Source organism: Pantherophis guttatus, chromosome 14 (assembly GCF_059756535.1).
Source record: "Pantherophis guttatus breed Tessera chromosome 14, ASM5975653v1, whole genome shotgun sequence".
NCBI classification, from domain to species: domain Eukaryota; kingdom Metazoa; phylum Chordata; class Lepidosauria; order Squamata; family Colubridae; genus Pantherophis; species Pantherophis guttatus.
The window spans coordinates 14,352,880-14,379,444 of NC_142076.1; the positions used below are offsets into that span (position 1 = coordinate 14,352,880).

The 26,565-nt window shown below is 44.7% G+C and overlaps 1 protein-coding gene across 1 annotated transcript in view; it reads right to left on the reverse strand.

Annotated features, from left to right (window-relative positions):
- APOLTP (apolipoprotein lipid transfer particle homolog) overlaps positions 1–26,565 on the reverse strand; it is an 86,925-nt gene that overhangs the window by 37,271 nt on the left and 23,089 nt on the right. The window contains exons 15-37 of the mRNA XM_087878599.1: positions 25,768–25,886; positions 23,661–23,906; positions 23,370–23,525; positions 21,770–21,954; positions 20,821–21,003; positions 19,722–19,807; positions 18,529–18,701; positions 17,405–17,564; positions 15,642–15,721; positions 15,331–15,511; positions 13,483–13,638; positions 11,630–11,763; positions 10,662–10,820; positions 9,011–9,191; positions 7,644–7,855; positions 6,447–6,635; positions 5,696–5,835; positions 4,695–4,857; positions 4,520–4,606; positions 3,797–3,931; positions 3,136–3,240; positions 1,619–1,836; positions 623–816 (exon numbers count right to left, since the gene is read on the reverse strand). Of these exons, the coding sequence (XP_087734725.1) occupies positions 623–816; positions 1,619–1,836; positions 3,136–3,240; positions 3,797–3,931; positions 4,520–4,606; positions 4,695–4,857; positions 5,696–5,835; positions 6,447–6,635; positions 7,644–7,855; positions 9,011–9,191; positions 10,662–10,820; positions 11,630–11,763; positions 13,483–13,638; positions 15,331–15,511; positions 15,642–15,721; positions 17,405–17,564; positions 18,529–18,701; positions 19,722–19,807; positions 20,821–21,003; positions 21,770–21,954; positions 23,370–23,525; positions 23,661–23,906; positions 25,768–25,886 (3,642 nt within the window). The remainder of the gene's footprint in view (positions 1–622; positions 817–1,618; positions 1,837–3,135; positions 3,241–3,796; positions 3,932–4,519; positions 4,607–4,694; positions 4,858–5,695; positions 5,836–6,446; positions 6,636–7,643; positions 7,856–9,010; positions 9,192–10,661; positions 10,821–11,629; positions 11,764–13,482; positions 13,639–15,330; positions 15,512–15,641; positions 15,722–17,404; positions 17,565–18,528; positions 18,702–19,721; positions 19,808–20,820; positions 21,004–21,769; positions 21,955–23,369; positions 23,526–23,660; positions 23,907–25,767; positions 25,887–26,565) is intronic.

Consider the following 26,565-nt stretch of genomic DNA (forward strand, 5'->3'; position numbering starts at 1 on the left):
TATACCGCCCTTCTCCCGAAGGACTCAATTTAAAAGACAAAACAATGATTAAAATTTAAAATAATTAAATAGATTTGGCCCGATTTAAAACCCCGAAAATTTAAAATACCCCAATTTATTATGTTGATAGCCCGGCCTGGCGGAACAACAGGGTCTTCAGTGCACAGCGAAACACCCAGAGGTCGGAGATCTTACGTATTTCCGGGGGCAGTTCATTCCACAGGGCTGGGGCTCCCACAGAAAAGGCCCTCCCCCTGGGTGTCGCCAGCTGACATAACTTGGCTGATGGCACCCTGAGGAGACCCTCTCTGTGGGAGCGGACTGGCCAGTGGGAGGCTGTTGGTGGCAGAAGTCGGTCTCAAAGGTACCCGGGTCCTGTGCCATGGAGCGCTTTAAAGGTGATGACCAACACCTTGAATCGCACCCGGAAGACCACTGGGAGCCAGTGCAGCTCGCGCAGGAGGGGTGTCACACGGGCACAACGAGTTGCACCCATAACCACCCGCGCGGCCGCATTCTGGACCAGTTGGAGCCTCCGAGTGCTCTTCCAGATCTACCTGGCAGCATTATCTATCTGGCCCCGATGATCTGATTGTCCAAACCAACAGAGATGTTGTAGTACCTTCATTAAAATTGATCCGGTGCTTCAGGGAACTATTCAGGGAAAGATCCTGAGGTACAATGAGCCGTATGCTTTCAAGGTTGTGCTGCACATAGCCACGGAGGGTCACCACACCAGCTTTCTGCTCCTTGGATCCTGAAATGCCCACCTGGAAGGAATGCTGGTTCAATTTTACTGATGATGTCAACAGCAGCCTGTTGTAAGAAAGAAACTAATGAAAACCAACATTATTCTAAAAAGGCTAAGCAAGCAGCCAATACAATTTTACAATAAAGGAGCATTTCTATAATGTTTGCAATTTTGCAGAACTGCAGAAAAATCAACAGGTATTATGAGACCAAGACATGCAAAAATACCTCAGCAGGTGAAAACACTTGGGTGATTATTTCTGGTCTCTGAAACTCAATAGGGTCAAGCTAAGTTACTACTTCAATGGAAGGCTACCAGAGCTGTAGGCTATGCTGGAAGTCAACAAGCAGCTCAGAAGAAGACAGTGGAAGGAAGTCCATGGATTGTGTCCATGAAATCAGCAAAAGTTGAGCTGGCAGTAAAGGAGACCTGACCTTAACTTTCAGTGTATCCTTCTTAAGTCTGGTTATTGTCATTAAAAAAACAAAACAAAAACAGGCCAATTTAAGACGTTATGGACAAGATGTTCAAGATCACCTCTGGCAGAGGTGGGGTTTCAGCAGGTTCTGACCAGTTCTGGAGAACCGGTAGTGGAAATTTTGAGTCGTTCGGAGAACTGGTAAATATCACCTCTGGCTGGCTCTGCCCCCATCTATTCTCTGCCTCCCTAGTCCCAGATGATCGGGAGGTAATGGGGATTTTGCAGTATCCTTCCCCTGCCACACCCACCAAGCCATGCCATGCCCACCAAGCCACGCCCAAGCCATGCCGCGCCCACCAAGCCACACCCACAGAACCGGTAGTAAAAAAAATTGAAACCCACCACTGATCTCTGGATTATCACCTACCACCTACCACTTCATTTACCTTGATGGTGTCTCCTTACTCAGGAACTGCAGCTCCACATATTTAAACTGTTCTAGAATGTCTTGTTTTAGGGCAGCGCTCACACGAAAGGCTCGGGTGTTTCTTTTCATCTCGTTGTCAAAATTGGCCTCCAGGAACATTAGATTCCGTGTACTGGTGTGGAGGTCAAAAGATCCATTGAGGCCATTTTGGCCATGACAGTTTAGACTGGCCTGGGCCTAGAGCATCAGGAAAGCAGAGTCAAAAGATCACACTAAAGTCCTTGGCTGGCCCACAATCCAAAATCAATGGCCCAGATGTCAAAAGAAGAAGGAGGAGAATGGGAGGTATATAAAGATACTATTCTCAAATGATGGGTGCATTTTATAAATCACAGATCCTGCCAATAGAAGAGAACATCAGCATTCTGATGCTGCCATAAAAAGACGAGGCTTGACTTTTCACCTACTTATTTTCTCTGTAGATAATATCCCCTAGGAGATGGGACGGGAGGGGGGAACATTCCTGTGGGGTGAGGTCAGAAGCTGGGGAGACTGACTTGGAAGATGGCCAATGAGAAGATGAGAATTGGGGAACGGAAAGGGAAGGGTTTGGGGGTCAGAGGGTTAGTATCGGCTACGACGAAGTCGGGGCCAGATCTGTCGTACTCAATAAATGGAATATTTCAGCAAAGATTAATTGTTTGGGAGTGCAATTTATTTGAGATGACATCGAAACCTGACAGATAGCCGATATTTGTAGCTCAGGGTTGAATTGTGGGATCCTTAGTGCTCACTGAGCTTGGTGTTTTTCTTGAAGATGTTTCATTGTCCAACTAGACAAAGAGCCTTGATAGTACAGTGGTTTAATGCACCCTGTTATTAACACAGCTGCCTGCAATTTCTGCTGGTTCGAATCTCTCCAAGGCTCAAGGTTGACTCAGCCTTCCATCCTTTCTAAGGTAGGTGAAATGAGGACCCAGTTTGTGGGGGCAATAAGCTGACTTTGTATAAAATATACAAAAGAATGAAGGCTATTGCTTAATGCATTGTAAGCCACCCTGAGTCTCCGGAGAAGGGCGGCATATAAATCAAATTAAAAAAAAAAAACTAGGTATCAACTAGGTAGGAGGAGGAGGAGGAGAAGGAAAAGGAGAGGAAGAGGAAGAGGAAGAGGAGGAAGAGGAAGAGGAGGAAGAAGAAGAAGAAGAAGAAGAAGAAGAAGAAGAAGAAGAAGAAGAAGAAGAAGAAGAAGAACTGTGAGGCTCTTGGTGCTTTCTGAGCTTGGTTGTTTTCTTGCATATGTTTCATTACCCAACTAGGTAACATCATCAATGCTAGGTCATCAGTGTTAGGTCATCAGGTTACAGGTAACTAGCAACAATGAGCACAAGGACACCAGCCTGACTTTCTTTTTGACTGCACCGTTGTGCTGGTTCGGTGTTTTGGTTCAGTGCGTTGATAGAATCGGGGGAGAAAAATGCCGAAGAATCAACAGAAATGATTAAAGATGACAGTGGAGAATATACTTTCGAGTACCTGAATAGTTTGTGGAAAATGTGACCAATTTCGTTGAAGAAATTGAGGATAGAGTTCAATTCCAGAGTCTGGTCCATTAAGCCAAATATTGAACTGTTGGAGTATCTGTTTTTAAAAAAAGGAGTTAAGAGAAGCTTAATTGTGGTTATGACACAGATCAGCTATTCCCAAACCCTCTTCTAGAGATATTGGATTCCTAAACCTAGTTTAGAAGGGATGCAGTGGCTCAGTGGCTAAGACGCTGAGCTTGTCGATCGGATGGTCGGCAGTTCAGCAGTTTGAGTGCCGCATAACGAGGTGAGCTCCCGTGACTTGTTCCAGCTTCTGCCAACCTAGCAGTTCGAAAGCACATAAAAAATGCAAGTAGAAAAATAGGGACCACCTTTGGTGGGAAAGTAACAGCGTTCCGTGCGCCTTTGGCATTGAGTCATGCCGGCCACATGACCACTGAGATGTCTTCGGACAGCGCTGGCTCTTCGGCTTTGAAACGGAGATGAGCATCGCCCCCTGGAGTCGGGAACGACTAGCACATATGTGCGAGGGGAACCTTTACTTTAAACCTAGTTTGGCATTTGTTTTCCTTGATTCTAACATACTTCTGTTTTCTCTTTTGGGATGGATTCAGTTTTAATCCTAAATTGTTAATATGGATATATTGTACCTGAAATGAATGGGTGATATCCAGCTGTATCAGATGGCGGGGTTGGCCCATGCTTGATTTATTTTGGTATTTTCCCAGGAAGCTGAGTACTTCTTCTTGGCTGATTTTCAGTTTCACTTCCAGCTCTTGATTAGCCTGTAAGGTTTGATAGTTTCATGATTTCAAACTGCTGGGTCAACAAAGAAACACCTACATTTGGAATCTCAGAGACTCAAGGATTAAGGTTGGGGTCATGATCAAGAAAAGCGGTGCCGAGATTACATGCGTCTAGGACTGAGCCCTGTTGAGCCCAAGCTCATGATCTTCTAGTTGGCTTTGTCTATATCAGGGGTGTCAAACTCGATTTCATTGAGGGTTGAATCCGGGTTGTGTTTGACCTCAGAGAGGCAGCGTGGGTGTGGCCAGAGTGGGAGTGGCCTGCTCAATGTCATTCATGTCGGGGGCGCCTGTGGCAGTCCGAGTGCTCTGTCAGTGAAAACAGTTTCCCAAGCTCCGTTTCCAGCTGCAGCGGCCTCGGGTGAGTTCCATTTTTGCTGACAGAGGGTTGCAGGAGGCCATCGCAGCTGGAAATGGAGCTCAGGAGACCGTTTTTGCTGGCAGAGGCACCACGGGCCACTTCCTCACTGTTTTCAGGGTAGCCCCATGGGCCAGGTCTAAGCACGCAGCAGGCCGGATAATTTACATGTGGAAAAATTGTTCCCTTCCTTTCTGACTTCAACTTACCTGAGTGAGATTCCGCACCATGATGCATGTTTCTGTATTTTGAGGGAAAATGCCGCTGTTATACGGATGAGTCAATCTTGCACATATCTAGAGATGGAAGGAAGATAATCCCATAGCTCTTGAGAATTGAAAGGATGACTTTCCCCCATTCTCTCGGTCCATGCTGATCACTTACGTATGGATTTTTAGTTGGATAGCCCAAGGTGAGGGTTAGAATGGAGTCTTCCCGCTCGTCAATCACCAGTCTGGTTTCCAAAGAATAGTGCTTCTCCTTCTTGTTCACCGTGAATGTTTCCTGGAGAAGAAGACTTTGTGGAATGGGGAGATTTAGCGGATGCCTAGGATGCAAAGGAAGAGAAGCAGGGGTCTCAGTTGAGATGGAGATAGGAGCTGCTGAGGGGGGGGTCTCCTCAAGAGATGGAGCAGGACTGCAACCACCCTTGGCAGGTTGACTAACACTTTTAGGAGTTAAGAGTAAACAACAAGGAAAGATAGCAGAACCACTGTCTGGTCCTGGAAGGTAAGGAAGAAATGGAAGAGGGAAGTACTTGAGGAAATGTTATCAACTTCATTTAAGGAAAGACATGTGAAGATATGTGAAGGGATGCGGTAGTCTGTGGTTAAGACACTGAGCTTGTCGATTGAAAGGTCGGCAGTTCAGCTGTTCGAATCCCAACACCGCGTAACGGGGTGAGCTCCCGTTACATGTCCCAGCTTCTGCCAAGCTAGCAGTTCGAAAGCACGTAAAAAATGCAAGTAGAAAAATAGGGACCACCTTTGGTGGGAAGGTAACAATGCTCTGTGTGCCTTTGGCATTTAGTCATGCTGAGCACGTGACCACGGAGATGTCTTCGGACAGCGCTGGCTCTTCGGCTTTGAAACGGAGATGAGCACCGTCCCCTAGAGCCAGGAACAACTAGCACATATCTGTGAGGGGAACCTTTACCTTTACTTTTATGTGAAGTTTTCAGTTAAACCAGAACCTTTTGGTCTGAATTAGGCAATAATTCAAGTCCCTGCAGACTTATTGGCAAAGTTTCTTCAGAAATGCTAGGCCATTGCTTCCTTCTTAGAGCTGAGAGAAAGTGACTGGCTTGAGGTAACCTAGCTGGCTTTGTGCCTATCCCTGCTGTAAAGTCTAATGGATGCGAGCAGGTGAGAAGGGAACCGAGGTACCTGAACAGGAGAGTTCCACGTTTCTGATAAAGCATTTTTTCTTTCTTCACTTCTTCTAGCTGTGCCTCGAACCGTAGGACAAGAGGTGGGTTCTTGTGGTCTGTCCACACAACGGATGTAGAAATGTTTGATTTTCTAGGCTGAAAGCAAGAAGCCATTACTAAGCTATCTAAGAGAAAAAGAATCATTGCACATAGGGGTGGGATCCAGCCGGTTCGGACCAGTTCGGGAGAACCGAATGTTAATTTTACATCTGGTTCGCCAAACTGGTAGTTGTGAGGACTGGCTGGCCCCACCCACCCCGCCCTGCCCCTCCCAGGAGTCTCCACATGGCCCTTATTGGATGCCAGGTAAGTGCAGCGCCCACGCTGAGGCTCTGGGAAGGCGAAAAATGTTTTCACCCTCCCAGAGGCTCAAGGAAAGCCTCCGGAGCTTGGGGAGGGTGAAAATGCCCCTCGTCATGGTTCAAGAGGCCAAGTAGGCCACACCCACCATGGCCACGCCCACCCAGCAACTGGGCAGAGAACCGGTTGCTAAAATTTTTGAATCCCACCCCTGATTGCACAATGAAAAGTGAATGATACTAATTTATTGAACACAAAGCTGAAAGGCTAGAGTAGATGTCTCCAAACTTGGCAACTTTAAGACTTCTGGACTTCAACTTCCAGAATTCCCCAGTCAGCGTGTGTCCCTTCGTAGTTCCCCTCAGTCCTGTCCTTCTTTGCCCCCACCCTCTCAAATATCGTCTTACCACTTCCAAATGGCAATAAGATGCCGTCAGATTAAATTCCTTCTTTGCAGATGTCAGTGTAAAACGAAGAAATTTGGTATGTTCATTGTTTTCCAGCAGAACTTCATGCTTTATCAGTTGGCTCCACAATGACATTATTTCATTCTGGCTGTGCAGGAACCCTTTCATAAAACGATTGATTGTGGATGCCTGACAAGTCAAAAGAATGTATTCTCAATTCTGTCATTTTTGGAAATAAAGAGAATTCGAGAAGCGATGCTTCGCTTTGTAACTAGTATTTACGGTAATCCGGACACATCAGTTAAGGATAACTTCATGCGGTTGAGCTTGTTAACTAGTAACTTAATTTGCCCATTTTCTCAGTTCGGTAATAGAGTGTAATAATTGTTTAATGGATCCTCATTTACTGGATTCTGAATATAACAGGCTAAATTCCTGCCTGGTTGCCCTCCAGAAATAACAGACAAGTCCATTTAATCTGAAGTAGTCCACAACTTGAATGTGTGAAACTATCTTGAGACTGACAGAAGAGACAAGAGAAGAGTTGTTGTTAGTAGATTGGAGAAGTTATTCCTGGCTTTTGGAGGAATGGATTCATACCCCTTAATGCCAGCCCTTTTAAAGACTAGATTTAATCCCTTCAAGAAGACCCCCACCTTCATGAACTGTCTGCTACAAAAGGGCTAGAAGATCTCCAGCTCAGTTCTCAAGGTTTGTTACTCTATCCTTCCTTCTTGGTACTAAAACTAGCTAAAGGAGGTCCATATGAATCTGGCTTCTAGGAGAAGAAATGGCGACTGCAGCAGAATGAAGAAACAGCGAGTAGACAGTCTTTTCCAAATTCCTCTCTGGACTAGGAGAGGACTTGAGATCACCCCCAAATGCTCCAGACAGCTGTTCCTTGCAAGGAGACTACAATATAGCAGTCTTCAGTAGGTTTAGAGTTCTGGGAGAGGAAGGAATAATAATCATCTTGCTCAAACTGCGACTGGCACCTTTGAAACAACACTAAGTTCAAACACTTCCTTTCTAATCATTTTTGGAAATGGCTCGTTAACCGCTCTGCAATTAAAGTGTTTCACCCAATATTTTTATATTCAGAATATTGTCACAGTGGCTACTCGGCAAACGCTCCAGTCTACGATTGCAACAGAAAGAGGGGGAATCAACCAAGGCAGCCAAGAGGAAGGAACTAACTCTCAGATAGGTGGTTGTTGATGTGCGGATCTCAACTCTGCCTTCCTTCTCAGCATTGTCGTCTTTACAATACAGCTCCAGGATTAAACCCTTGAGTACAAAAGCTTTACCGACAGTTAACTCCACAGTGGTGAAGAAAGCCGAACGTTGGAACTGGTGGAATTTGTGAGTGGCATACAGGTACAGCCAGGGTGTGTCCATGTTGAATCTACCTGTAAAGAAGAGAAAACTTTCTTTCTGAAAGCTGCCCTTCAGGTTTATTTATTTTCCAATAACTCCAATTAGTTCTTTATATGTGTCATTTAACTCTTCCCATGCAAAGGGAACCACTTAATGCACAATCTTTCATATTCCTGGGAAAATAAGAAGAGTCTTTTTAAAATAAATGTGCATTAATTCTTTTAGATTTTTTTTAGTTTGTCTGTCTGTCTGTCTGTCTGTCTGCCTCTCTCTCTCTCTCTCTCTCTCTGAATATCTATCTATCTATCTATCTATCTATCTATCTATCTATCCATCCATCCATCTATCTCTCTGTATCTCTCTCTCTTTGTATCTTTCTCTCTCTCTCTCTATCTATCATCTATCTCTATCTATCTATCTATCTATCTATCTATCTATCTATCTATCTATCTATCTATCTATCTCTCTCTCTGTATCTTTCTCTCTCTCTCTTTCTCTCTCTCTCTCTGTGTATCTTTCTCTCTCTCTCTACTGTATCTATCTATCTATCAATCATCTATATCTATCTATCTATCTATCTATCTATCTATCTATCTATCTATCTATCTATCTATCTATCTATCTATCTTCCCCCCTCTCTCTGTATCCATCCATCCATCATCTACCTATCTACCTATCTACCTACAGTATCTACCTACAGTATCTACCTACCTACCTACCTATCTTCCCCCTCTCTCTATATCCATCCATCCATCCATCCATCCATCCATCCATCCATCCATCCATCATCTACCTATCTACTTATCAACCTACAATATCTACCTACAGTATCTACCTAACTATCTACCTACCTACCAATCTATCTGTCTGTCTCTGTATCCATCCATCCATCCATCCATCCATCCATCCATCATCTCTCTTTCTCTCCCTCCCTTCCGCCCTCTATTTATTTTATTCAATTTCTTTTGCCACCCATCTCAAATACGTGTTTTTGTAAAGTTTTTCTTGGTTTGATACTCGAATGTATGTTTGTAAAGCAAAACTCCATAAATATAAACAATTAAGATGTTTTTTTCTTGATCGACCTCTGAGGCTGCTCCTTTATTTCCCCCTTCCCCACCCCCCCAAGTAAAATATCACCACCGTCGGGATGAGACTTTCAGGCCATGCATGTGATGGAATCTTACCTTCCCACTTCTTCAGCAGGCGGCCAGAAACATTTTTCCACTGCAGATCAGCTATAAAAAGGATGCGGTTGTTATAATGCACCTTGAAACTGGTGCTGCTTTCTAGAGAAGGGTAGAAAGAACTGGAATGCTGCAGCCGAGTCCTATAATCCAGATTCTTTTCAGGCACTTGAATCATGAACTAGAAGGAAGAATGGGTTGTGCCCATGTTATAGGAGAAGAAAGTCTTGGATGCAAGAAGGGGTGAAATCCAGCAGGTTCTGACAGGTTCTGGAGAACCGGTAATAGAAATTTTGAGTAGTTCGGAGAACCGGCGAATACCACCTCTGGCTGGCCCCACCCCCATCTATTCTCCGCCTCCCAAGTCCCAGCTGATCAGGAGGAAATGGAGATTTTGCAGTATCTTTCCCCTGGAATAGGGAGGGAATGGGGATTTTGCAATAACCTTCCCCTGGAGTGGGGTGGGAATGGAGATTTTGCAATATCCTTCCCCTGGAGTGGGGAGGGAATGGAGATTTTGCAGTATTCTTGCCCTGCCACGCCCACCAAGCCATACCATGCCCACCAAGCCATACCACGCCCACCAAGCCATGCCCACAGTACTGGTAGTAAAAAAAAATTGAATTTCACCACTGGATGCAAGGCAACAGTGGTTACAGGTAGCCCTTGATTTACAACCAAAATCAGATCAAGGAGACCCCATCTTTATGAACTGCTCCAAAAGGGCTAGAAGATCCCCAACTCAAGGTTTGTTACTCTATCCTTCCTTCTTGGTACTAAAACTAACTAAAGGAAGTCCATAAAGTCCACTTAAAAAGACCTAAAATGGACACCTAACATCAAAAAAGCTCAACAAAGAATGTTCTTTCTGCGCCAACTCAGAAAGCTCAAACTGCCCAAAGAGCTGCTGATCCAGTTCTACAGAGGAATTATTGAGTCTGTCATCTGCACCTCCATAACGGCCTGGTTTGGTTCTGCAACCCAACAAGACAGACACGGACTTCAGAGGATAATTAGGACTGCAGAAAAAACCATGGCTACCAACCTGCCTTCCATTGAGGACCTGTATACTGCATGAGTCAAAAAGAGGGCTGGGAAAATATTTACAGACCCCTCACATCCTGGACATAAACTGTTTCAATGCTTATCCTCAAAATGACACTATAGAGCACTGCACACCAGAACAACTGGACACAAGAACAGTTTTTTCCCGAATGCCATCACTATGCTTAACAACTAATTCCCACAACACTGTCAAATTATTTACTAAGACTGTATTGCTATTATTCTTCTCTTCCTTACTAGTATCTATCTCTTCGCTCGTATCTTTCAATTTATATTGTTTTTATTTGTTTCCTAGCATGATTTGATAGCTTATCAGTAACCTTGACTATCACTAAGTGTTGTATCTTTTTATTCTCGATGAATGTATTTTATTCTCTTTATGTACACTGAGAGCGTATGCACCGGAGACAAATTCCTTGTGTGTCCAATCACACTTGGCCAACAATGAATTCTATTCTATTGTTTGCAAAGTTGGTTGGTGGCTGACGCTTAAGTGGAGATCCCAGTCTACCTCGCCTTCTACTCGCCTTCCAACACCAGACAAACCCATCCAAAAACGTGACATGTTCAATCCTGCTATGCCTACCTCCATGAAGTAGTTCCTCAGAGTGGCCTGTGAATGATTTTTGAACATCTGGCTGATGATCACCTTCCTCATATTGTTGGCTTCATCCCAGTGTTTCCCGTAGTTAGCCTCCAAGCGGGAGTGCAGCTGGCTTGCAGTGTCTTCATGGTGCAAATGGACCTGGAGAAAGGTTGCAGGTTGAGCATTTAACATTCTTCCCTCGTAACAACTTCTCTTCCAAGAAGAATCTTGGAGAAAATCCTGGGTTACGGAATTTGCACCAGGTCCTAGTCACCCGTTGTAGAGAATAACGAAATGAGCCACGGTGGCGCAGTGGTTAGAATGCAGTACTGCAGGCTACTTCTTCTGACTGCCGGCTGCCTGCAATTTGGCAGTTCGAATCTCACCAGGCTCAAGGTTGACTCAGCCATCCGTCTTTCTGAAGTGAGTAAAATGAGGAGCCAGATTGTTGGGGGCAAGAGACTGACTCTGTAAACCATTTAGAGAGGGCTGTGAAGTGGTATATAAGTCTAAGTGCTATTGCTATTGCTCTTTGTTTCCTTCCTTCCTTCCTTCCTTCCTTCCTTCCTTCCTTCCTTCCTTCCTTCCTTCCTTCCTCCCTCCCTCCCTCCTTCCCTCCCTCCCTCCCTCCCTTCCTTCCTTCCATGGTGGCGCAGTGGTTAGAATGCAGACGCTTTCTTGGAGCCTAGGGAGGATGAAAACGGCATCCCCCAGCCTCCTGGAGACCCTCCGGAAGCCGGAAACAGGCCATTTCCCAACTTCTGGTGGGCCCAGAAGGCCCAAAAATCAGGTGGCCGGCATGTGCATGCGCGCTGGAGCTGACTTACGGCGAAGCTCGTGTGCCCACAGATATGGCTCCGTGTGCCACTTGTGGCATGCATGCCATAGGTTCGCCATCGCAGCCCTATACCATTTCAGACCCCCCTTACTATGTTTTGCACCTTTTTGGAACCAATGCACCTCTTTACCTTGTGATTGTAAGTTAGACTCTGAGTACAGTGAAATTTGTGCTCTAGATCCAATCGGTAAACATCAGGCCAGCTGTTCTCCTGCTTTAACCTCTGAGCCATGTTGCATTCATGCTGAAGCTTCTTGGCATCTCCTTCTCCATGCATGTAGGAATAGACAAATATATACATTACAAACTGGAGTGATGATTTTTGACAGCCTTCTTGTCACTGCGTTTTTTTATTTACCAGCTGAGCTCATCATTTCTGGACTATCAGACTTTCCGTAGCTTGCCAAGAATCCTTATCAGTAAGCTAAACTGCGCATGTCCACCCACATTCCTTCTCACTCTTTCCTTTGTTCTCTTGCCAGAATGGTCCGGCTGAGAAATAGCCGGCACGAATTTTTTCAATAATGTAACTAATTAGATCAGTTAGATGTTTTATTTTCTTTATAACAAATAAATGAGTTTTCTTAGAAGAAATATCTTCGGGTTTTGTTTTCTTAAAGTATGCTTGCAAGGAAAAGTCTCGATCCACCCCTCGTACTCAAGGTGCGATTATCCCAAAAGCAGAATGGGATTAATCAGCGCCCTGCCTTTCCTGATCCAGTGTTTCCCCAAGAAACACCTGCGAGCTGCACTGGCTCCCGGTGGTCTTCCGGGTGCGCTTCAAGGTGTTGGTGACCACCTTTAAAGCGCTCCATGGCTTAGGGCCGGGGTACTTACGAGACCGCCTTCTGCCACCAATAGCCTCCCACCGGCCAGTACGCTCGCACAGAGTGGGCCTCCTCAGGGTGCCGTCCGCCAGACAATGTCGGCTGGCGACCCCCAGGGGGAGAGCCTTCTCTGTGGCGGCGCCCACCCTCTGGAACAACCTCCCCCCAGAGATACGTACAATAACAGACCTCCGGATTTTTCGTCGGGCCCTGAAAACCCATTTATTTCAACTAGCTGGGCTGGCTTGAGTTAAATTTTAAATTGATTTTAAATTGGGTTGTTTTAATTTACAGCCAAAATATTTAATTATTTTAAACTGTTTTTAAATTTTGTATGTATTGTCTTTTACTTTGCCTGTTCACCGCCCTGAATCCTATTTGGAGAAGGGCGGTATAGAAATAAGAACAAATAAATAAATAAATAAATAAATAAATTTAGATCAGTTCCCAACATCTCTAATGATCATGGAACCTGATCCCATAGATCTCCAGCTTTCGTGCTATTGACTAATATTCTACTCGGATTTGGAATGGAGTAGCCTGATCAAATTGTCCATAAATCCTTTTAAACGTGTAGTATATAGATTTTTTCCATTTTTCTTAAGAAAACACGTTAAGCGGAGCCAACCACCTGACCTGACTCGGTTTCACGACCATTTAATGCAGTGGTGAAATCCAATTTTTTTTTACTGCCGGTTCTGTGAGCATGGCTTGGTGGGCATGGTGTGGCTTGGTGGGCGTGGCAGGGGAAGGATACTGCAAAATCTCCATTCCCACCCCACTCCTGGGGGAAAGATATTGCAAAATCTTCATTCCCACCCCACTCCTGGGGGAAGGATATTGCAAAATCCACATTCCCACCCCACTCTGGGGCCAGCCAGAGGTGGTATTTGCCGGTTCTCTGAACTACTCAAAATTTCTGCTACCGGTTCTCCAGAACCTGTCAGAACCTGCTGGATTTCACCCCTGGTTTAATGCTGTTGTTAATGAATCACCGCAGTTGTGAATCGAATTATAGTATCCTTAAGTCAACTACATGGTTATTGAGTGAATTTATTCTCTGGAATGGGTTTTTTTTTTTAAAAAAAATACCACCCATAGAGATGAGAAGGGAATTTATATACAGATATATATATATAAAACACCAGTATAGTACCAAACAATCCATATTTAATTCTCAGGATGTTGGACCAGACTTGTCCTCGTTTTTGCAGAAGAAAAATGACGTGAGATCCAAAAACGCCAGGAATGTGGGTTTCTCCATCCAGGGAATAGTGCCTTAAGTCATTATCTGCCTTTTTCTCGAAACACACTAAGAAACAAACACAAAGGCAACCAAAATCAGAAATGCATTAAGTAGGAACAGGAATACAGGTAGTTCTCGACTTACAACCGTTCGTTTGGTCAAACTCAGACACTTGGCAACTGGCATGTACTTAGGACTGTTGCGGTGTCCCAGGGTCATGTGATTCCCTTTTGCGACCTTCTGACAAGCCAAGTCAATGGGGGAAAGCCAGGTTCTCTTAATGTCTGTGTTACTAACTTAACATCTGCAGCTATGCACTTAACAACCGTGGCAAGAAAAGGTTGTTAAAATGGAGCCAAACTCACTTAACAACTGTCTTGCTTAACAATAGAAGTTGTGGGCTCAATGGTGGTCGTAAGTTGAGGATTACCCCAGGGGTGGGTTCTAATTTTTTTTACTACCGGTTCTGTGGGCGTGGCTTATTTTGTGGGTGTGGCTTGGAGGCCATGTGACTAGGTGGGCGTGGCTAGCTGGTCAGAGTCATTTCTGGAAGGTCCTCGCACTTACGGCCAGTCCTCGCACTTACGACCCGACTCATTTGTTTGCTTTTAACACTGATCAGCTGTAGGGTGGCCCTTTGAAGCCCCCCCCCCGGCAAGAGTTTAAACAGTTTTTTCCCCTCTAGTCATCAGCTGGGACTCAGGAGGCAGCAATAGATTGGGGGTAGGACCAAATAAAAGGTAAGAATAACGTGGGCGGGGTGGGGGGGTGGGAGGAGGGGAGGAGAACCGGTTCGGTGACATCATATCGTCACCGCTACCGGCTCGGCCAAACCGGACCGAACCGGGAGGAACCCCCCACTGGATTACCCATATAAACAATCAGGCAAGCAGTGCTGAAGGGGGTGGTGGAAAGGGGCAATTTCAGGGATGGGCTGCTGGGGGTTTGCAGGGGTTCGGGAGAACCTCTAGCTAAGATTCTGTGCAGTTCGGAGAACCCCCAAATCCCACTCCTGACTGGCCCCGCCCATCCCTCCCCTCCCCTCCCAGGAGTCTCCACATGGTCCATTTTGAATGCAGGTAAATGCAAGGTGTGCATGGAGGCTCGGGGAGGGCAAAAAACAGGCCTATCAAAAGTTCAGGAAGGCCGGAAATGGCCCATTTCTGGCCTCTGGAGGGCCTCCGGAGCCTGGGGAGGCTGTTTTTGCCTTCCCAGAGGCTCAAGGAAAGCCTCCAGAGCCTGGGGAGGGCAAAAACGCTCCCCCCCGCCATCGTGCAGGTGGCCGACCTGGCCACACCCACCATTGCCATGCCCACTCTGCAACCAGGCAGAGAACCCCTTGCTAAAATTTTTGAAGCCCACCCATGGGCAATTTCTTTTTTGAAAAAAGAGCATAACTATACCCTCAATTTCAGAGCCCTTTAGGAGTTTCTTTTTAGCCATTAGGAAATCATGTGTGTGTGTGTGTTTGAGGGAGGGAGGGTTAATTATTGGCTTTGTTTCTTCTCCTTTGTGCATTTTTAATGAAAATTTAGCATTCCCAGGCCATGACTTGCGATCAAAATTCCAGACTTGCTTGCGGTCGTAAATTGTACACTACCGGAATAATACTTTTCCACATTAGGTATTGCTTTTCCCCCCCTTTTTTTTCTTTTTAATCCACATAGCTTTTGCATCAGATTTATTTAGGCAAGGAGGAAGGCTTTAGGTCTGTCTCCAGTTTTACCCAGGTTGTCTCTGAGGCTGTGGCATCCTTACCTGCAAAGGACGCGGCATCCTTCAGCAGATTGATCAAGGATACTGAAAATGCTACCTTTTGGCTGGCCAGTCTCGTGAGATTTCCTGCAAGGACAACAGGACTTCCGTGCCTTAGCAATTTGGCTTCCAGACGGATTGCATATCTCTGCTCTCCAGCCACGGATTGCAAATCGGTCCTGCCCTGCAGAAATTAGATGTATCTAATCGATTTTGGTGGATTAAAATATCTGGTCAGAGACCCACAAGAGGCATTTCCTCAATAGAGGATACACTGGCTGGGTTTTTGGTTCCAGACCAGGTGAGGCACTTACCTTGATGTAATAAATGGTGTTATCATTGACTATCAGTTCCAAATGCCCGACGCGAGAGTATTTTGAGATTTCGATTTTGCCTGGTAAAGGCAGAAAAAAAGGATAAATTAATTCCCACTTATATTTTCTCATGGATAGACAGCCTAATGCAGTGATGGTGAATCTTTTCGGCACCATTCTTCCGAGTCATTGTTCTGTCCCTGTCTCACACAAGCACACAAACAGACAGCTGGGGGTTAAATAAACTGGCAGACAACCAATTCTTCCGATAAGAAGCTTGGCAGCAACCCAGTAGCTGCTTGCCAAGAACTTTACTCATAAACAAAATACACACAGTCAAGAATTGTCCAGTTCATAAAATAAATCCAAGGCCGATAATGTTGTTTCCAAAGATGCAATGTGACTCAATAGTAGTTAGTTTTGTCCGTCACAGAGTCTGAATGGCCACCTCACCCCCTTTTATACCCTGTGGGGTGTGGTCCAGTAACTCAGCTTAATCTCGGGCACGCCTTTTCTTCTGTTGTGCGCGCTTATCTCTGTGACGCTGCCGAGGATCCAGCCAAGACTCATTTCCCTCATCACTGTCCACCTGTGGCTGCGTGGACGTGCTTGGCCCCGGCCCTATCTCTTGCCCTTTGGCGGACACCGAAGGCATTGCCAGAGAGGAGGGTCCTGGAGAGGGAGGCCTTGCCAACTCCTCTCCTTCACTCTCGGAGTCCTCTCCTGCGGATGACACAGGCTCAGGTAACGGAGCCACAACAGTTATCTGGGCTATGACCCGGAAGAGCAGCTGCCCAAAGAGCATGCGTGCAGCGGAGAATTAACTTCTGGTTTCTGATTACTGGTGCGCAGGCACGCATGACAATCAGCTGGCCAGCGCGCATGATCACGCCGGAAAATGGAAGACCAGCTCTTCCAGTTTCCCACACTGCCACACACATGAAGGCCAGCTGATCATCACACACACATGTGCACCAGAAACCCAGAAGGGAAACGGGCGATGCCACGCGTGCCAGGCAACATGGCTCCACATGCCACATCGGGCACGTATGCCATAGGTTCGCCATCACGGGCCTAACGCAAATGGAAGGCAACTTTAAGACATGTGGACTTCCAACTCCCAGAATTCCTCAGCCAGCCTAAGTTTTAGGTCACAAGATCTTCTCACAAAAGATCCTTTTCCTAACTGCTGCTTATTTTTCCTCCGGTTACCTAAGATAGAGGTCGAAATTTGTTATTTTTAAAATAAATAATTGTGAATTGCCCATTCTTTTGTCAATCTTCCAAAGGTTCTTTCAGAAGACCTTCAGTTGACTTCTCCCCTTTTCAGTTTCCAGTTCTAGGAGACTTGGGGTCTAAAATTACTTCTTTGCCATGGAAATCTGTGCAGCTTTGATCAGTTAATTCAAGAGCTCTTAAATCTCATGCTTTCAAATTTTGCAGGAGATGAGGATCATATGATGATGATGTTGTTGATTAGGGGAAAGAGAAAGGGCAGGGGAAAGGAGAAGGAGAAGGAGGAGAAGGAGGAGAAGGAGGAGAAGGAGGAGGAGGAGAAGGAGGAGGAGGAGGAGGAAGAAGAAGAAGAAGAAGAAGAAGAAGAAGAAGAAGAAGAAGAAGAAGAAGAAGAAGAAACCTAAATAAATATGCTACACAGCATTGAAGAATAAATTTTAGAAGCTCTATGCTTCATGTACGGTGATGACTTAGATCTCCCAAAGATGGACACCAAGAAGTTCTAATTGGTCCTCAGTTGTTCTCACCATTCAGTAGCATTTTTGTCTTCAGCTTGATGAATTCAATTCTGATTTTTTTCTGAGGGATGTTCCAGTGGAAATCAAAAGCCACATTTCTCTTCAGCTCTGATTCCAGACTCCCCATAAAGAAATGGAGCTCGGCTTCATTTGGAATCCAAGAACTTTTCTGGAGAAGAAGAAAGACACGTCATAAGACCAATAATACCAAATGAAGTCTCAAAATGTGAATTTCAAAACTGACTATAGGTTGCAAACTATAGAAATAGTCCTCGACTTACAACCATTTGCTTAGCAACCATTTGAAATTACAATGGCACTTACATAAATGACTTAAAACCAATCTTCACACTTATGACTGATATAGCATCCCCATGGTCACATGATCAAAATTTGGGTGCTTGACAGATGTTTACAATGGTTGCAGCATCCTAGGCAGGGATGAAATCCAGCAGGTTCTGACAGGTTCTGGAGAACCGGTAGTGGAAATTTTGAGTAGTTCAGAGAACCGGCAAATACCACCTCTGGCTGGCCCCAGTGTGGGGAGGGAATGGGGATTTTGCAGCATCCTTTCCCTGGAGTGGGTGGGAATGGAGATTTTGCAATATCCTTCCCCTGGAGGGGGGAGGGAATGGAGATTTTGCAGTATCCTTCCTGTGGAGTAGGGAGGGAATGGAGATTTTGCAGTATCCTTCCCCTGGAGTGGGGTGGGAATGGAGATTTTACAGTATCCTTTCCCTGCCATGCCCACCAAGCCACACCCACCAAGCCACATCACGCCCATCAAGCCACGCCCACAGAACCGGTAGTAAAAAAAAATTGGATTTCACGACTGATCCTAGGGTCATGTGATTGCCATTCCCAACCTTTCCAACCGGCTTCTGACAAACAAAGTTAACAGGAGAAACCAGATTTGCTTAACGACCTCATGATTCACTTAACAGCTGAAGCGATTTGCTTAACAACAAGCCAACAGTTATACAATCAGGTGTGGCTTAGAAACGGAAATTTTGGTTCCAATTATGGTTTTAAGTCAAGGACTATCTGTCCAACAAGAATGAGTTCTTAGCATTATACCTGTTGTTTCTGTCTACCTGTCTATCTCTAAACCAGACAGAAGTTAAGAACCAGACCTGAGCAACATAATGATATGCTGCTTTTATTAAATACTGCTGTAGGTTTCTGTCCTGCTTTCTTAGCATAATGGCGACTTTGACCGGTCCAGGGAAGGGAAGAACGAAGCTGCTGGTCTTGTCGTCAGGGAGAAAAACCTCTGAACACAGCTGCCAGCCAAAAGTTTTCGACGCTGCCGTTAAAACCGAAAAGAAGAAAACAATTTTTAAAAGTGAAGGACATTCTTTGGTGTCGTTTGTCCAGGAAAATTGTTGTGGCCCACCAGTGGCCAGCAGAGTCGAACACTGAGAAGGTCGGGGAGGAACTTGGGCCAGTCCTGGGGACCAGGGAAAGCTCAGACGAGGGCTCTGCATCGGAGGCAGAGAGGGAGATAGACAGCAGTGAGGCAGAGGAACAGTTGGAGCCTGTTCCCAGTGTGCGCATGTGCAGAGCTGCCAGAAGACAAGAACTCAGAAAGCGGGGTCGACTCAGGAGTAAAGCCACACCTTGAAGGTGATTGGCCCCTCCCACAGGAAATTAAAGAGGAACGAACAGGGAGTGAGCTTTTGCAGGAAACAATTCTTTACTTACTTACTTTACTTTACTTTATTCGATTTCTATACCGCCCTACTCCCGAAGGACTCAGGGCGGTGCACAGCCAGACAATAAAACACATCCATACAAAATTTAAAAGTAGAATAAAATCAAATTAAATAATTTTGGCTCATTCATTCATTCATTCCGTGACTCTGAGAGACTCTGTTCCAAGTTTTGCTTTGTACTACGGTTGGAAACAAGTTACGTGGCAGCTTGCCAAACGAGATAAGGTGTGTTGAGAAATATTCCTTTGAAAAACTGTTTGGACAAGCCTTGCTGACTGTGAATGAAAGTAATTCACAGTCGTGTAAATAAAAGAGGCTTTGCGGCGACCAATTCCTTCCTCCTGCTTGTTAAGGGAGCCTAAATCAGAACAAAAAGATTCTGAGCATCTATCAGCCATATCTTGTTCTTAAGATGGAAATGCCTTGTGCAAAATGCCTCGTGATGAGACCATCGCTTCCAGATTGCGTGAAGTTTCTACCTGCAGCGTTATGTTGCAAGTGACTTTAAAACAGGGGATGGTTTAAAAGGATCTGCCTTGAAAGCATTTCTGATTTTTCTGCAAAATGCGACACTGGAAAGTGATGGGTGCAAAATTTACAAGTTAGCTTACCTTCCTCGCTGGTGCAAAGTTCAGTTTGGCCCGGAAAATGGTCACTGGTTTTCGTTTTCTCCCTTGCAGTAACGTAGAGTTTAGAGCTGTAAAAGAGGGAGAGAATCTGAATTCTTATAATGCAGCTCACTGAACAGTTTTGATACACAGGAATCACCAAAGCTGTTTCGTGTGACTATTTGGCACATAATTATCCTACATAAATAGCAGTGTCTCACCACACTTGATCATCATTTCAGTTTCGGTTGATGTAGTTCATTTTTATTTATTTATTTTTGCTTCTTCTCCGGTGATATTGTATTGCAAACTAGGACATACAAAACCTTTGCTAGACCAATTCTCGAATACAGCTCGTCTGTCTGGAATCCGCACTGTATATCGGACATTAACACAATTGAGTGAGTCCAGAGGTATTTCACGAGAAGAGTCCTCCACTCCTCTGCTCTCAACAGAATCCCTTATGCCACCAGGCTTGAAATTTTGGGCTTGGACAACCTTCAACTCCGCCGCTTACAGTCTGACCTAAGCATAGTACACAAAATTGTCTGCTACAACGTCCTACCTGTCAATGATTTCTTCAGATTCAACCGCAATAATACACGAGCACACAATCGATACAAACTCAAGGTAAACCGCTCCAAACTTGATTGCAGGAAATACGACTTCAGCAACAGAGTGGTCAATGCCTGGAATGCACTACCTGACTCTGTGGCTTCTTCCCCAAACCCCCAAAATTTTAACCTTAGACTGTCTACTGTTGACCTCACCCCATTCCTAAGAGGTCTGTAAGGGGCGTGCATAAGTGCACCAGCGTGCCTACCATCCCTGTCCTACTGTCTCCATTTATTCATACCCATTTCCTGCATTCATAATCATGTTTATACTTATATCTGTTATCTTATGCATGTTTGATAAACTAAATAAATAAATAAAATAAATAAAATTTTATTAGTGCCTGGATCGATTCCTGGAAAGCTGAATATTTTATTTTAAGCATAATTCCCATCACCACAAAACTCCCTGCGTTGCCTGGAGGATGAGCTGAGATTCCAGAAACATTTGACTGATCCTGGTTCTGTGTGTTTTGTGTCTGTTTTACCTGAAATGTAGAATTTCCATAGCGTCTTCGGGAGTGTTCCAAAAAAATTTAAATTCTTTCCCTTTTTTCACCTGAATTCCACCATCAAGTTTGGCCAAGGATCTCAAGATGGTGGACCATTTCAAGCCAGCGTTCCCCAGAACTCCTACAGTTCCCATCTGGGCAGAAATCTGTAGGATAACACTGTCAAATTATAGAGAGAAGAAGAGATTTCATTGTAAGAGTTCGATACAGAGTTTAAATGTCTTTTTAAAAAAATGTTTTTACGTGGCTGATGGCGTCTCAAGTCTTTGAGATAATTTCTCTTCCAACCCTTCTACAGGTAATCCTCAATTTATGATTGCAATTGAGCCCAAATTTTATGTTTGCGAGACAGTCGTTAAGTGAGGTTTTGCCCCATTATACAACCTTTCTTGTCACAGTTGTTAAGAGAATGACTGCAGTTGTTAATTTAGTTTTAGTTGTAAAATGAATCTGGCTTCCGTATTGACTTTGCTCGTCAGAAGTTCACAAAACTTCTGGGACCATAGAACACTGCAATGGTCATAAATATGAACCAGTTGCCAAGTATTTATGGAGCTTCTCAGTCATGGTTGTCCCAAAAGTGCTTTTTCAAGTAGTAACTGGACTTTCTGGAATTTCTTTGAAGACGTTTCGCTTCTCATCCAAGAAGCTTCTTCAGTTCTGACTGGATGGTGTGGAATGGAAGGGTTTATGTTCCTTCTGGACAGCTGGCCATTTGCATTTGTATCACATGACTGTGGGAATGCAGCAATGGTCATAAGTGTGAAAAACAATCCTAAATCACTTTTTTCGGTGTCGTTGTGACTTCAACCGGTCACTAAACAAATGATTGTAAGTTGAAGACTACCTGTATTGGGTTGGAAATAATGCAATAATGAAGATAATTAGTATTTGGAAAGAAAACACAACTCTGGAAGCTCACTACCTTGGCTTGAGGTAGCCATTGATGAAGAAATGGTTGTGTTTCTTGAAGTTTGTGTCTCCTCTGGCAGTCAGGTTGACAGCTGCCGAAGCATTAAAACCCAGGAGGACAGGAAACCCTGAGATGGTTGGAAACAGCACTTCTTCTGTTGCCAGACTCAATCTTTTATTCCACTGGACTTCTTGGCCCTGTGGGGAAGTTAGTAAAAATGATGATAAGTCAACCAACCTGTGGGAGGGCCTCATGTAGTGGCATAAAGCAATAAAATCAGAGATGGGATTCAGCCGGTTCGGAACGATTCAGGCGAACCAGATGTTAATTTTACATCCGGTTTGGCAAACTGGTAGTTCCGATGACCGGCTGGCCCCGCTCCACCCTGCCCCTCCCCTCCCAGGAGTCCCTATGCAGCCTGTTTTGGATCCCAGGTAAGTGCAGGGGACACGTGGAGCCCGGGGAGGTGGAAAACGGGCCTCCCAGAGGCTCAGGGAGGCCGAAAATTGGCCTATTTCCTGCCTCCAGAGTCCGGGGAGGTGGAAAACAGGCCCTCCACAGCCCGTTATGTCTCCCAGGAGGCGGCAGGGAGGCCTACTAGGCCCAAAACAGGGTGTGGGAGGAGCAGCAACCCCCCCCTCCCGGGACCGATTTTTGCTCCCAGGAAGGTGCATTTGTTTTTTAGATTTCTATACCGCTTCATAGTGCTTTACAGCCCTCTCTAAGCGGTTTACAAAGTTAGCATATAGCATATTACCATGAGCCCGAGTGCTGCCTTCATACCCCTTGGCCACACCCACTATGGCCACGCCCACCCAGCCAGTCATTAGGGCAGAGAACCGGTTGTTAATTTATTTGAATCCCACCACTGAATAAAATACCAATTTTTAACATGACTTGGAGTTATTTTCTCTACTACAGTCAGGTACGGATGCTGGAAGTGGGGAAGCAGAGTGGAAGGAACCTTCTCAAGAAGTTTGATGGTTGTCCTACTGTAAGGCCCCAAAATGTACTTGAGTCACCAGAATTCCAGAGAGAGAGAGACTCATGATGAGGCTTGCAAAAAGTAGCAGATTTTATTTATGGCCAGAAACAAAATACTGGGTAAAACCGTTCCAAACACATACAAAAGAGACATGTATATGGAAAGGCCACATCTTGCGGAAGGTATGGCGTCCTTTTATACCTTCAGAGGCATTAGCTTAATACCCAATTCTGGCCCCCTGGCCCATGCCTTTCCTGTAGTCCTGCATTGGCTGTGTAGCAAGGAGCAGAGGCAGGGGGGCTGAGCGCCTAGCAACAGAAAGAAGCTGGGTGTATAGCAACTCCGCTTCTTGAGATATCCACCAGGCACAGAGTGGTACAGAAAAACAACACAGAGGTGAGATCACCGGTAGAAGCAAATGGCAGAGGCAATTCCAATTCTTAGCAAAGCAATTCTTACAGAAGCAAAACAGCAAGTCAAACCAATTCTACTGACTCTACTATTATGTCCCACTAATTCTACCGGTTCTATTATTACTATGTCCCTTCACTACTGAACTTTTCTAACCGTGCCAGAGGCTTGGAGATCGCCATTTAGAAACGATTGCACTAATCGCAGTACTCTTACCTTCAAAACTTTCATCGTTAGCTCCGCCAGGTTCAAATAGTAATGTTTTGCTTGGCTTCTGAGATCGCCGCAGTCAAGAATCATCAGCTCATTTCCAAAGATTTTGAGACTAAGTTTGCATTTGGGCTTCTTCTTCTTCCCCATTTTTTTGGTGAACTGAAGCATAAGTAGAAAGAGAGAGAGAGATGCTACTCAGACATGGGAACTCTCCCAAGACAATCCTTGTGCAGATATACGGTAGGTGATCCTGAATGGTACAAGCGAATACCCACAGATGACACATTAACGTACCTTTTTCACAAAACCATTAATCTTCTGGTATTGTCCACGTGGACAATCACTTTCTGTTCTCAGTGCAGTTTTATTTCCTTTAGGTAGGTGACTTTTCAAATTGAATTGCTTGAATGATGGCTTATTTTGAGGAATCTTGTTCACCATCTGCATGGGAGATTCTGGCTTGACATGCCTTCCTTTGGTGTCTTGAAAGTCAAAAAATGTCCGGACAATATCTTCCAAATTCTCCAATCTGACTCCAACCTAAAAAAAAAAAAATGGTTGTATGATATTTAGAAGGCCACAAGCTCAGACATTCTGCTGCCTCAACTAAAGAACCATGTTGGCTTCCTTTGTTAAAAAAACCCCCTAAATGCTTGGTAGACCAGTTACCTGTTTGCTTACTTCCATATTTTGCCATTGAGGTTCTATACGCTTTCCTAGCTGACCCCATCACATGAGAAGGACCATCAATGAAAGGGTTTATTCAATAGTAATATGACATTGGTTGAATGCTTTTCTTTCAGCACTAAAGGAAGGTATTTTTATTTTCTCAGGCATTTTAGGAAACCTGTCAACTCGCAAAGCATCCCTGGCCTGCTCTCGAGTTGCCATAGGCAAGGGGGATGGGAAAATGGCGAAGCAGCATGGCAGCCAAAAAAAAAGCACATTCCAGACATATCTCTCTCAAGGATGTCTCCCTGGGTTACCCACAGCAGCCAGAGGGGAGTGATCTCTACAACCTGTGAAATTTCTCCGTTTGTTGAATGTGACTGATGACACATCCTGGGGGGGAGGGGGGAAACAGGGTCAAGATTGGGTCGTAAACTACGTGGGGTCAGAGTTGGCTTCACTTGGAGCGTGCTGACATGAAGCTCCTAATAAATGACTGGATTTCTTTTGAAGCTTGGCTCGAGGCTCATGATTTAATTAGGGCATCCGTCAGATCCCTGAAAAACCTTTAGAACGATTGAAAAACAATTTCAATAGTTTTTATAGTTATTCTGATTTTATGCTTCATGTTTATTATTATCATCAGTACACAAATTACTATAATTGATACTCATTTGTCTTTTGGTGCTATTATTATCACTTTATATTGGCTAGTGTGATATTTTATATGAAAGTTTTGACTGGTAATTGTTCAGGAGACAGCTGCATAAATAAACACTTGCCATACACCCATCATCGACAACAAGAACTCTCTCTTTGCCTGATAATAGAAGAGCTATTAAAAATAAATTATGAAAAGTTCTGCCTTATTTATTTCTCTCCAGAGATAAATCAGCGCTAGTGGGAAGAAGTAGTTTAACTTCTTTTTTTTTCCAGATAGTTTGCTGAAATTCTTGCAAACATGTTAGGAAGACTCTGTTATGAGTCTAGCTTAGGGGGAAAAAAATTACTCTTGACCTGAATTCATGGACTTTATTTATTTATGAAAATTTCACTTTCTCTCAGAGACTCTGGGTGGCTTACAATATATTTTCAATACATCCATATGTAGTCAGAAAACTAATTTTCTAGCTTTGGGGAAAATGACCACCAACAAAATACAAAAAAGATTCAAACTGAAATGGTGAATTCTAATTCTGCATATGTAAGATGGAATTGGTTGATTCCATCTTACATATTCCATGGAATTGGTTGATATCCTGCCTCTCCCAGGAGTCCCCATGCAGCCTGTTTTGGATGCAGGTAAGTGCAGGGCGTGCACAGATGCTCAGGGAGGGTGAAAAATGGGCCTACTGGAAGTTTGGGAAGGTTTCTGGTCTCCAGAGGGCCTCCGGAGCTTGGGGAGGCCATTTTCGCTCTCCCAGAGGCTCACCGTGGTGCAGGAGGCTGACAAGGCCATGCCACCATGGCCATGCCCACCCAGCAACTGGGCAGAGAACCCCTTGCTAAAATTTTTGAAGCCCACCCCTGGGTAAAAGCCAACTGACCGCTGCTTATCGAGAGGGAGGGACATCAGCCTGGGGATTCTCGTCATGGTTGGATCAATGACCTGACTTGGGATAAAGAAGTTTCTTCTGTTCCTAAGAATAGAAATCTGGATTCTTGCACGTGTCAAATTTACCCGCAGTTATTATGCCTAATAACTGGTTCATGTGTCCTTCAGGTCACTTGCCTCTAAGAGATTGATAGCCCGTCCCAGCAGATGGATTGTGAAATTGGTCAAGATCAAACGTGGGATAAAAGAAGCAGGTGAGAAGATGACCTGGGCCTCAGCATTTCCACTGGCCATCGCTGGAATGGAAAGAGTTGCCAAAGCATATCAGTTAGAAGAAAAACTTGTCTTATTGAAGTGTCCAACTACAGTATGTATACAACAGATATACCGTGTTTCCCCAAAAATAAGACTCAACTGGAAAATAAGCCCTAGCATGATTTTTTCAGGATGCTCGTAATATACGCCCTACCCCCTAAATAAGACCTAGTTAAGATCATCAGCCAGACAGATGCATTTAGTACCGTATTTCACTGAAAATAAGATCTAACTGGAAAATAAGCCCTAATGTATCTTTTGGAGCAAAAATTAATGTAAGACACGTGTCAACACGCGAAGCTTTCCCGACCTGCTCACAAGTTGCCATTGGCAGGTGGATGGGGGGGATCGAGCCTCACAGCTGCATCAAGGAATTTGCACCTCAGTCAAAACAACGCACATCCCAGCTGGCCAAGGTCAAGGCCATCTCCACAGAAACAAGTAACGGCCAGATGGAGTGACTTCTACGACCCGCGAAATTGCTTCATTGGGGAATGTGACTGATGACACACCTTGGGGGGAGGGGAAAACAAGGTCAGAGGCATGGCACGAACTGAGTGGGGTCAGAGCTGGCTTCACTAGGTCCGTGCCAACATGGCGCTCCTCATTATCAACTGGATTTTTCTTGAAAACTGGCTTGAGGTTCCTGCTTTTATTAGG